This window comes from Phoenix dactylifera, unplaced genomic scaffold (assembly GCF_009389715.1).
Source record: "Phoenix dactylifera cultivar Barhee BC4 unplaced genomic scaffold, palm_55x_up_171113_PBpolish2nd_filt_p 000085F, whole genome shotgun sequence".
Taxonomy (NCBI): domain Eukaryota; kingdom Viridiplantae; phylum Streptophyta; class Magnoliopsida; order Arecales; family Arecaceae; genus Phoenix; species Phoenix dactylifera.
Window position 1 is genome coordinate 549,993 of NW_024067677.1, and position 12,951 is coordinate 562,943.

A 12,951-nucleotide genomic window follows, 5' to 3' on the forward strand; every position below is an offset into this window, starting at 1 on the left:
TTTTGCATGTATACCCTCCTATATATATGAAATTGCATGAATACCCTCATAAAATTATTATTTATATGTATATCCTTTCTTTTTTTTCTTTTTTGCATATGTATCCATACCATCTAACGTCGTTAAAAAGTAAACAGCTTAAAACAAAAATGACTAAAATATCCTTATCGGTAGATATGCAAAAAAAAGTTATAAGGATACACATGCAAATAGCAACTTTATGAGGGTATTCATGCAATTTCTTATATTTAAAAGAGTATACATTCAAAAAATCTATTAAAACAAAAAAATCAAAACTCGACTGGAACTTGCTAAGTTTTTTATGATTCAATTGGATCGACAAGTTAAAAAAATATTGAGCTACATTGTCAATTTTCTTTTTTAAGATCATGACTCTGTCAAGTTGGAATATTAGGTGATCATTTTGGTAATGCTATTCTCCATTTGATTTTGATATAATTATCATTATTGAATCTATGACATTTATATATTTGTTACGGGGGAACTTAGCCACCATGCCCCACGTGACCGGCACGCGCGCCCAGGAAGACTACGGCAGCCCGACCCCGAGTCGGCTGCCCCTTGATCCAGCAATCCGACCCCGAGTCGGCAATCTCTCGACAACAACAGACTGTTCCTCTGAGGCACGCCGCGGCCCCCTGCTCCACTACTCCCTGCAACGGCCGTATCCGGCGCTGCCCCACGATCTCCTGTAACAGCCGTACAAAGCGGAGCTCCACTATGCCCTGCCATGGCTGTACCCAGCGCTGCCCCACGACGCCCTGTAACGGCCATGTCAGTGGCAGCCCCATCGTGCCACACGATGACGAATCCCCGGAAAAACCCCCCAGCCTGATATATATGAGGCTGGGGGGGAAGGGGGAGGGTAAGATATATCTTCCAGAGTATCATCTCACCTGCTACCTTCTCCTTCTCCTTCTCCTTCGATCTCCTCTGACTTGATCGTCGGAGGGCCCCCACTACCCCGGTGGTGGTGCGAGGCTTGCTTGCAGGTTTCACGGCGGAGGGCGGAGCGCAACCAAAGCAACTCAAAGGAAACCCCGTTCACACCGCTGTGCCAATCGTTCTCGGTTTGGACCCCCAGCAACAATATTCTTCATTATTTTTAAAAGATTAAAGCATATCAAATTTAAATTAATTATAGATGATTAGATTAGTAAAATATTTTTTAGTGATTTGTAAATGTTTTGCTTATTTTTTAGGTAAGAATTTCGTAAACATGATTCATTCTATAAGAGTTGATAACTTGATATTAACATGAGATCATGTGACATGATAATATTAATCTTTTTTTGCCATATTTTTTAATTCAAAACAACTAAATTATCTTTACTGAATTTTGATCATTTTTATTGAATTTTTTAAGTCTATACCCTCCTAAATATGCGTAATTGCATGAATACTCTTGCAAAGTTGTTAATTGCATGTGTATCCTTATAATTTTTTTTTTGCAAGTCAACCTATAAGAATATTTCGGTCATTTCAAATTTAAATCATTTATTTTTTAATAGCGTTAGATGGTATGGGTACATAAATAAAAAAGAAAGAAAAAGAAAGATATACATGCAAAATAAATATTTTATGAGGGTATACATGCAAATGTCAATTTTTGAAGTCTATACCCTCCTAAATATGCGTAATTGCATGAATACTCTTGCAAAGTTGCTATTTGCATGTGTATCCTTATTTTTTTTTGCAAGTCAACCAATAAGGGTATTTCGGTCATTTCAAATTTAAATCGTTCATTTTTTAACAGCATTAGATGGTATGGGTACATAAATAAAAAAGAAAATAAAAAAAAGGTATACATGCAAAATAAGTATTTTATGAGGGTATACATGCAAATGGCAATTTTACGAGGATATTCACATAATTTTGTATATTTTTGGAGGGTATGGGTACATAAATAAAAAAGAAAGTAAAAAAAAGGTATACATGCAAAATAAGTATTTTATGAGGGTATACATGCAAATGGCAATTTTACGAGGATATTCACATAATTTTGTATATTTTGGAGGGTATACATGAAAAAAAACCCATTAAAAATTGCAAAAAATTTCAGAAAGATGCGATAAAATTATAAATTTGAACAAAAATGACAAAAATATTTGCAGATTTATTCATTTGAAGAAAATATAGGAGAAAGAAGAACAAAATATGGTAGTAAAAACACCATCACCACCAATAACAATAGCACTACTCTTGAATAAAATGTAAAATATGTGATTTATCAAATAGTTCTTAGTTAATAACCTGAGAATAATATGGAGAATCATTCGACAAAGTGAAAAAAATAACTAACAATTCAAGCCTTTTCTTTTTTACAATCATTCAAGAAAACTATTACTATCCTTGCTAGCTACCTTTTTTCTCCTTGACACTAACCTATATGAGCCTATTAAGCTATACTCGTGACAATTAGACCTGCTATCTTCACATCCTTAAATTTTTGCCATCACTGCTTCTAATTCAATAAGTTATGCTAGCAATATGACTAATTTATCCTCATGCACATCATCAACCGATTTAAGCCTGAAATAAACAGTTCCCCACTTGAAACCCCATGTGAGAGTAATTCCATCAGCCCCAGCTAGGGCCTGGTCAGATCATTTTGCTGTGATTTGGGTGGTTGTGGTTCTTGAGCAGTTTTGGCTTGGCTCAGTAGTAGTTGGAGTGTAAATAGGCATTGTACATCAATGGATCGTGCAGAAGTGGTTTGGACACACTTGGTTCAAAAGCAGTTCTGGCAAAGTATTTGCCTGGTTTAAGGGCATGGTTCAAAGGTGGATACGCTAACCCATTTGTGAAAACCACAAGTCTGTGTTATTAATACCTCAAAGGCACACCTAGCACCTCCAGTCTATCACCTAGTCTAATACATATCACATTCTTATTGAGAACTGATAAGTGCTGAATAATTTATAATTTAGTTATCTTTTCATAGCACTTATCAATGTTCTTAAACTAATAAATACATACTTTACCATAAAATTGAATAAACATTGAAATAAATTTAAAATATGGTAAGAGGTAAATAATTCTTTTCTCAAAACAGACTTTGAACTTGTCTCTCTCCTGGTTGTAATCTTTCATATAAGGAGGAGATTGTGTTGACCCGGTTTAGTAACCTGATGGGGTTGTAATCAAGCTAAGGCTATGATTAAATCGGTTTTGGTCCTGATTCGATCGTTATAATTAATTATGTATGGGGCAAAAGTTTGATTAACCCTTTTTATTAGGTCACGGTCCGGTTTTTAGTCTTGTCTGGTCGAGTTCGATCTGAAGCAGCTCAGCAAGAATTAGATTTAAATAACATTGGGCTCAAGAACAATTTCAAGCAAATCAACGATCATGACCCACCTCAAACCCAAAGTCAATTCCCAACCAATGCCTTGCGTGCCTTCATATAAAATTTATAATTTTAAAAAAAATAAATAATAATAATAAATAATAAAATAAATAAAAATAAGTTCGGGAAGAATTACTGGATTCACTGTTCATATGAACAGTATCCCGTGAAAACACTGTTCATATGAACAGTGTTTTTACAAATATATATATATATTTATGTGTATATATATATCAAATAATAAATAAATAAATTAATAAATAATATATATATAAGTTCACTGTTTATCTTCTTCTTCTTCTTCCACTGTTTATCTTCTTCCCCCCCTCCCCCGCAGTGCATCCAAACATTCCGCATTAGCTTCCCGTCGATCCCGCGGCCGTCCACCTTCCACGACGTCCTCCCGTCGATCCCGCGGCCAGCCGTCCGTGATCAGCCATCCACGGAGCATCCGAAGCCACCGATCCAGCCACCTTCTTCAGCTCTCCCGCATCCACACCGAATCTCCTCCGCAATCATCGTCGATCCAGCCACCAGCTTCCGAATCCCAGAGATGGCGTAGCGACTCCTCCTCCGGATTCCTAGCTCCAAGCATGATCGGCTCGTCCCAGCGTCCTCGAGTGTTCCGCCATCAGCCGCATGCAACAGCGCCCATAATCCAGCCTCCGCGAGATCAAAGACCGCAGACCACGCCCTCCTCCTCTCTGGGAATCGATCGCTGGGTTTTCAGCGATCTATAAGAGGAAGACGGAAGAGAGGAGAAGGGGAGAGCTCGGTTGAGAAGAAAGAAACAGGGGTCTCCCCTGTTTCGGTGAAGAAAAGAAGCCACCAGCCGAGAGAAAAGAGAGAAAAAAAAAATTATAAAAAAAAGAGAAAGGAGGGAGGAAAGAGAAGAGTTTGTGACATTTTGGGAAGAATGAGAGGTGAAGGCTTTCATTTGAAGATGGAAGGACATCCGGCCACCATGCGCGGCTGAACACCTAGTCTAGGGCTGGATGAAGCCCTAGCAATGTAACAGGGCATTGTAGTTCTTACTCTTTTAGTCTTTTTGGAGTTTGTTTAAATTCTCATTCTCAATGAAAAATTATTTTATGATGTTTAAACCTTGAGCATGCCATTTACTATTCATGTTTGCTAAAGTAGTCTAAGATGATCCATGCCTAGGAAGATGAGATGTGCTACACCCTAGATTAGCATACTTAGGTAGACACTTCATGCTATACCGAAGATGGATCTTCCTAAAACTCTTTATGTTTTTATTTTATAAGGCTTGTAGCCAAAATTGCATGCCTCTCCAAAAGATAAGATTAAGAACACAATCCTTGATGCAATGCTATGTGGTGGATTCCAAACCCTAGATCTATTTACTTTGATAAAATTTCAATCCGTACTCATAGTTTGATTTAGTTAAATCAAGTTAGCAAATCCTTCTTTTTGATTTATTTTTAAAAGAAAAATAACTTATTCTTCAATCCCTGTGAACCGACACCCGTAATCACTATCCTACAAGATACGTGCTATTGCGTGGTTTATTTTCAAAATTGAAAGAACCGATCAAGAACCAACCATTAGTCCTAGTTGACCTCACAAGTTAACAGCATCTGTTAGGCTAAATGCATTAACATAACAAAATGCTTTATTTCTGGATAAGTGGAGCCCTCAACTACTGGGAGACTCGAATCTGAACTTATATCGACCCCTGCTTCACCTTCTTTCCCTAAATAAACACATGTTAGAGAGTAATTATGATAGAAAATAGATAAAGAATGGATATTTTCTGGAGACCTTTTAAGGAAAATCATAAGTTACTTTCTCATTGAAGGAAAAACCTATTTCTCTACTTATAGACAGAATTAGATCTCCCAGGCACCTAGGCAAAAGCCAACAGACCATTTTGACCAACAAAAACTGGAACTTGAGGCACTCCATGCTATTGATAAGCGGTCCAGATTCAGACATCCTACATTTTAAAATTATTCCAGGATAACATTGTCAAACACAGTTCTAATCTATGATTATCCATACAGTGCTTTGCATTGAGCCATAAAAGGCATCATTATTTTAGGACATCAGAAAGAATGTATCAGTTCGTCAAGCACCTAATCTTACATAACTGAAGATAGTAATTCAATTTTAGAACACTCACTACATAGCCTGAAAGATAAACAACCAGAAACTAACGCAGAGAAAACCAGTTACTATCTACCAAAATAAAAAGGACAACCAGCTAATTAGAAAATAAATGCAAAATTAGAAAAGGGCCTAGAAATAATACTAGATAGGAAACTCACTTTTCATTGGATGGTTCATTGCGCAACACCTCTGGTGCCATCCACTCAGGCTAAAACATCAAACAGATAAGTGTAAAGATACAGTTAATCATTGGTAATAAAATGGCTAAACAGAAATTTTTCTTTTTGACAATATTTGCGTACCGTGCCAGCAGTGGACTTGGATGATAAAAACGTATTATGTTTCAAGCGTGAAAGACCAAAATCACAAACCTGCAGTTTTTTTGGATCAAAAGACATGTAATACAAATTAATATGTTTAGTCATGTGTGACATCTTATAAAATAATTCTATTAACCTAGTTATTACAGCTCCATGTACATATGACTACCAGTTGCTTGGTTGACAATGGTACAAACAAGACAAGTCTGGTATTGGCACATCTAGATATGAGTACCAGCGGGCATTCTAGTGGTTGCAAGATGCACAGTCCACCAAATCCCACCCCAAACATGCACAGACATCGATGCATGTGTACACACGCACAAGAACATATTGCTTTTGGGAGGGCCACTAACTGACTCTGGCCTTCTCTCACCAAATCCTAGCTAAGCAGTGGCGTGCAATTTGTATGGAATACTGAAGCACTGGTGAGCTTCAAAATCATATTCAACCTCTAAATTAACTAGATAAAATTTTAAATCAAACCATCAAGACTAAATCTAAAGAGCAATAATTAGCTAGAACAAATTATCAAGGAGCAGTGCTCAACTAAAGTCAGAAGCTGGTGCCTCTACATCTTTAAAGGCTAAAAGTTTCCAACTTTCTCGTTTGATAATGAAATTGCATCATACCTCATAAGAAATAAGTCAAACACCTAGTCAATTAAAAACCTAACCTCCCATTAAGGAACACCTAAAGTCCAGGTGGGCTACCACCTTTGCATGTGATTCCAAAGGATGAGTGAATTTTCATTAATGTTGAAACAAAAATACCATCCAAGTTATCTTAATAATTTTGCCAAAGATTTTTTTCACATACTCGCAAACAAATAGATCGACCATTCAGTTTTCCATAGAATTTAACTCGAGTGTATCATATGCTAATAAAAGAAAAACAGAACAAAATCAAGAGGAAGTTGTCATAGCTGGTATTTGCAAAGGCGAGTCAAGAAAAATGTTTGCAAGAAACATATCTAACTACTAAAAGTTAACAATTAAACATTTCTCTAGTCAAGTCCCATCACCTAGCATTAGAATTACCTCAAAACAGCTAATAAAATGTAATTTAAATGAATGGAAATACTAGGTAGATAAGTTTCAAGGGCGACAAGAACACTGCATACCTTAACTGTCCAATTCTTGTCCACCAACAAATTCGGCGATTTCAGATCCCGATGAACAATTGTTGGTACGCTAGTGTGCAAGCAATTCATGCCCTTGGCCTGTGAGAGAGAATGCGTAAGCAAAGAGCAAGCAACCAAGAGAGAAAGAGAGAGAGTAGCTTGCAATAAGGGTTAACAAGAAGATGGAGCATGCAAGTTTTCGGCATTCATACCACATCAAGGGCCATTTTTATTCTACGCTTCTCATCGATTTGGCAATTCGGACGATGAACAATTCTGTACAAGCTTCCTCTGAAATTTGAATTGCAAGTAAGTTATGAATGAAACATGCTGACTTAAGATAAACAAAGAAATTAGTCAAATAGTATTTACAAGAAAACTAGATCAATAACAAACTTGTTCAATCACTACATCAGAGTACAATTGCTTTTTACTAAATAATATGCAGAGAAGTCTAAATAACACATGACCAGTTGCACCCAAAGCCAAGAGCAACAACAATTCCAGATTACAAAACAATTATAAAAATCATGTTTAAAGTCAATTAGATAGAACAAAATATTCAAAAATATAGTATTAAGAAAAATAACATCCTCTTAATTTGGTGATCATGTTATATTTTTATAAAAGAAACCTTTACTAGGATAAACTATTCTCGTTCCTACAAGTCATCCAGGGTGAAAAAAAAGCACACCAAGGATTATACCAATATTATGCATAACACCTCTCCTTATCCCTATATACAAATCGGCCTAGATAAAGATAATTTTATTTGCAAGAAGCCCCTTCTGCTAGCCAATCATCTCCTCAATGACCTATGGATCATGGTGTTAAGTTTACTTGGGATACTAAAAGACGACTTTACCCCGGATTACTCTCATCCAGGGTCCAGCACAAATGGTAAAACATCCAAGGCCTTGACACCAACCCACTCCCCCTCCTCTGTGGCCCCTTGCCTTCAGCTCCATCTCGGGATTCCAACCTCCTTACCTGCAACCAGCGACATTCCAACTGCTCCAAGATTCAACAGATGACTCCCCAATAGAAACCTCAGTGGCACAGTGTCCTGGGTGTTCCTGCGGGGCATCACGAATCTCCAAGTCCTGACGTCTCCAACAATGCTGTTGAGGGCTCCATCCCAGGAAAACTTTTGGTCTGCCGCATCCCTCCTCAAGGTCAACCTCTCCACCAACCACCTTGGCAATGACCTCTGATTCAAATCGAGCCTGCCCAACTAGGCCCTGCCAACCCTCAAGGTCCTTAACCTCACCGACAACCGGTTCAACCAGTGTGGTAGGCCTCTCCCGATGTGACAGCCTCCTAGTGCTCAACCTCTCCTGATATGACGTCAACAATGTGCCAGCTAGCTTAGAGGCCCTTAAAAGCTTGAAACATCAAGAGCTTTCTCGTAATTCCATGTCAGGAATTTTCCAAAAGATTTCCTGTCTCTTGCTAACCTTGGTTTCTTAAATGTCTCAATGGTGTGTGGAACCCAAGGAGGTCAAGAAGAGTCCAACCCACCGGCTCAGCCCGGTGGCGACGACTCTAGGACTTGGGAAAGCCACAATGACAAGGGAGTTCATCTTCCTAAAGGCGCCCTCACCAAAGCATTGTCCTCTTCATGATGCACCATAATGTACAACTATGGCCCTCTTCACTTGGGAAATGAGAAGGAAAGCAGTGGATCATGGGACCTTCGAGCCCTAGCGATTGGGCCAAGGCGACTGTGCAGAGTTGGTGAAGAAACCTAATTCTGGAAGAAAGGGAAAAGGGGAGAGATAATGGGGACAGATAATTTCATCTCCTAAATTATAAAGGTTCCATCAGAGGAGGAAGAAAAAACCATCCATTCATCTATTAGAATTAACCTAATTAGCAAATAAAAGCTAACTTTATCTGGGTCGATTTATAAATAGGGATAAGACGTGTATAATATTGATAAAATCTTGGGTGTGATATGCAAAAAAAAGAAGCCCATACAAAATACTGTACTAATGACTAGGAATAAATATGGTACACAACAAAATTAAAAAAAAACAATAATTATGATTAAGAAGATATGCTTAGTATAAGCAAGTTTTTCCTTCCTAATTTTTTCCCCTATGTTTCCATGTGACAAAGAGTAATGATACATGGACTCTAATGTCACATCTACTATAGGGTGTGATTCTTCCACATTTACCCGCATCAACAGGAACTTGGCCTCACAAGAAGGCCTGTCAAACCACGGCCATTGCCCATTGGAAAAGGGGGGCAGATCCTAAAGAGACGTAGCCAGGGGCGGCCCAATACATTTAGAGGCCTAAAGCGAACTCACTAGGGGAGAGCTTTTTTTTTATTTAAATGATGAAAATTTGTTAATAAGCATCGGTGATGGAAGTAAAAATTATGATTTTTTTTTCAAAATATTTAAAATAAGTTTTTCTTGAACTAATAAAAATATTTTTAAAAAAATTAAAAATATTAGTTCTAAACATATTCTTATTTGAATAGCTAAGCAAACCTCTACCCTCTTACTTCAAGGCCTTTCTCTAAAAAATATATATATATTTTTTTAAAAAAAGAAAAAAAAGCACTCTCTTTCTTTCTATCAAAACCTTCGACCAGATTCTCGAGTTTTTGCGATTCCAGCGAAGCACTTTCGTTGCACAGATCAGGATTCACAACGCAGTCGGGCCTCACAAATTGGATCCAACCCTTACTCTCTCTCCCCCCCCCTCTCTCTCTCTCTCTCGGCGCCCTTCCCAATGGCTTATCCGCCATGGCCTGCTCTCCTCTTCCTCCACTGCCTCTTCTTCACCACCTCTCTATCTCTCCCTCTCGGGTCCATTTCCCACCCAACCATTAATTCCTTATCCTTCATCTCTCTCTCTTTAGCTGTGCGGCTGTGGCAGAGCAGGGCCTTCCTTTGGCCGGGGGCCTTAGGCGACCGCCTCAATCGCCTAAGGCTCGAGCCGGCCCTGGACGTAGCCATATGAGCCCAGCAGACATTGTTAGTATGGTGAAATGACACCTTTTGAGCAGAAGATGGAAACAATAATGGTTGAATTATAAAGCCTAATTTACTAACACCAATGCATATGCCAGTGATAAGGGCTATAGTTTAAAGTGCATATCACAAGTCTTAAGTACTATTGCAAATAAATGATGCAAAACAAAATTAATATAATAAAATAGAGTTAGCTCGCATTCATCTTATAGAGGCATATCTAAGATATACTAAGATTAAGACGCATCTCATTTTCCAACAGTGTTCAATGATTCATACAACCAATACTGAGCAAACTAATAATAAAAATAGAAGGCAAAAAAACTGCAGCAAACACCAACTCTTGTAACATGCAAAATAGATGTAACATAATGCCAAGTGCAAAGTATGCCGTCTCGGTACTAAACTCTGCACCGATGCCACCCTGTCACTATGTTGGTATGCCCAATACGGAGGCCGGTTTGGCATATCGAGTGTCGATATGCCTCTTGTACCGGTACTCGATATGCCTCTTGTACCGTGTACCGGTACCAAACCAATACGGTAGGCCCCGTATCATCCAGTTCAGTATACTTCGTACCGTCTAGTTCGGTACTGTATGACATACTATGGCCAAGTACAATAAAGACAACACAAGCAAATTGTTTTCAACCATAGTACTTGGTTTCATGTTCATTAACGTTGTATAGTAAGCACTCTTTAGTTAAAAAAGAAGAAGAATTTATATCTCTCTCAAATTCAAAAAGAACATACATCTATGTGTGTGTGTACATATATAGGGTCAAGATCAAGTTATACCTCGTGCAACTCTTATAGAGTTACACCCTTTTTTGAATTGGACAATAGGGATGCCACATCAATGATCCAAGTCATTAGATGTGAACTACTACCTCTAATCTAGTTATTCACAAAAAATCATGCAATTTGGAGACCCCAAGCCTATGTATCAAGTCGTCAGTTTCTTTCATGTTATTTAAACTAAGCACAATTTTGTCCGCTTGAAGCATAGATTATAGGTCTCTAAAACATATGATTTCTGGTGCATATGCAATATAGAGGTGATAGATCACATCCAACAACTTGAATCATGGATATGTGACTCATCCAATTTAAAAAGGTGTAATACTAATAAAAGTTACACTAGGTGTAGCTTGAACTTAAAAACACTACATTGGTATCTCAATAAACACTGTCCAGAGAGAGAAGAAAGATTGTGTTAGTTAAACAACATTAAATAAGATCTCCAATGATAATACAATTATTTACCTTATAAGAAATACGAAAGAAAAAACTAGCATGGTTCAGTATATTTGACAATGCAACAAATCTTTCTTTTATGAAGCATGGACAAATACAGACATGATAGAATATGGATATGATGATAGGGAAAATATTGGAAAATTAGCATATAATATATCTAGCATATGGCAATATATACATTTAGATCTTTTTACATATATGTTAAAAAGTATCCATGAGTCATGCTACGTTATTACAATAGCATAGTCATATTCATGCCCCATGTGATGACATCAACATCCATGAACTCCAATGTTTAGTCATCATTAAAATGTTTATAGTTAAAAGGTTAACATCCATCAATAAAAGGTGCTCCTTTCCTCTATACAATCTTCTTAATCATGTTCTTGTTTGTTCATAGGTTTGGCAGTACCAGAAATTAAATCTCATAGGCATATTTATACTATAAAAAGGAACTTCAAATTTTGCCATATTCTTTAGTAGATCATGTCTATCATAATTTTAGATGAAATTCTCCCTCAATAAGTTATTCGATAAATTTCAAAGAGTCTCAAAGGCAAAAGAAGTCTAGTTACTTGCTATACTTTCAACTAATAAAGTTAACTTTTTACTACTCTTATAACATAAAAATTATCTCTTTTCAATAGGATCTCATTGGTCCAGGATATAGCCTTATGCTTCTCTCTCACACTCGCCTCTCTACCCCCCTCTCTTGCACATATTCTCTCCCTCATCCCCTCACATCTCTCCAACTTCCCTCTTTTCCATCCACCCTGCCCCACCCCCCCTCCACACCCTAACTCCCCCATCTTCTCCCTCTTCTCTCCCTTCTCAGGCAGCGTCTCCTCAGCCTTATCTCTCACCTTCCCTCCCTCTGCATGCTAGATTCTCCCCCTTTTCCTTGCTCCTCCACCATGCCCCTACTACATATTCTACATGCCTCACAATTCAAAGCAATCCCAATCACCAACCCTATCCTCCTTTCTTAGTTTAATAATTTAAATTAATTTTACTTATTTTATTTATAATTATGTTTATATCATTTTAATTTTGTTGTGTTTCTTTAGTCTAATTTTATTTCATCGTTGGAATTTCATTTGTGCATTTTTATGCTTACTATTTGTTTCATGTTTTGCAGATTTTATTCTACAATTTTAGTTTATTAACTATTTTATATTTTATCACTTTGTTATTAAATTCATTTTTTATTTTATCTCTTTTATATTTTTTATAAAATTATATTGTATTTCCTTCATTTAGTGATCCATTTTATTCTTTTGCTATGTACTTTTACATTTTACTTTATTTTGTTCTATTTAACTTATTTTCTAATTTTAATTCATTCACAATATTTTTAAATTTATAATTTTTTGCATTTTATTTTTAAACTTTTACTACCTGGCTTTGTATTTTTTTTTATTTGGATTTTTATTTCCATCTAGTGCTTTTACTTTTACTATAAATGTTTGTATTTTTATGATTTTTATGTTTCTTTTATTTTATTTTTATTTCTAAAATTTATTTATTTTATTATATATTTTAATAATCCACTATATTTTAGAATGATCCTTGTTTGCCCTTCTTTTATCTATTTTATTATTTCATTTTATTTTTATTTCTTGTTTTAACTCTTTGGTTTAATTTTTAATATTTTTTATTTATTTATTTATTATTGTTTTGCTGTTCGTACATTCATTTCAATCAAAAAAAGAAAAAAGATTAGATTAAATACACTAATTTAATGGTACCTTACTTC

General features: G+C 36.6%; 1 protein-coding gene across 2 annotated transcripts in view; it reads right to left on the minus strand.

Annotated features, from left to right (window-relative positions):
- Positions 1-12,951, minus strand: part of LOC103724347 (serine/threonine-protein kinase EDR1) — a 29,859-nt gene that overhangs the window by 2,591 nt on the left and 14,317 nt on the right. For both annotated transcript variants that reach the window (XM_008815574.4, XM_039116324.1), the window contains 4 exons: positions 7,159-7,237; positions 6,947-7,045; positions 5,806-5,874; positions 5,662-5,711 (listed from right to left, as the gene is read on the minus strand). In XM_008815574.4, coding sequence (XP_008813796.4) covers positions 5,662-5,711; positions 5,806-5,874; positions 6,947-7,045; positions 7,159-7,237 — 297 coding nt within the window. The remainder of the gene's footprint in view (positions 1-5,661; positions 5,712-5,805; positions 5,875-6,946; positions 7,046-7,158; positions 7,238-12,951) is intronic.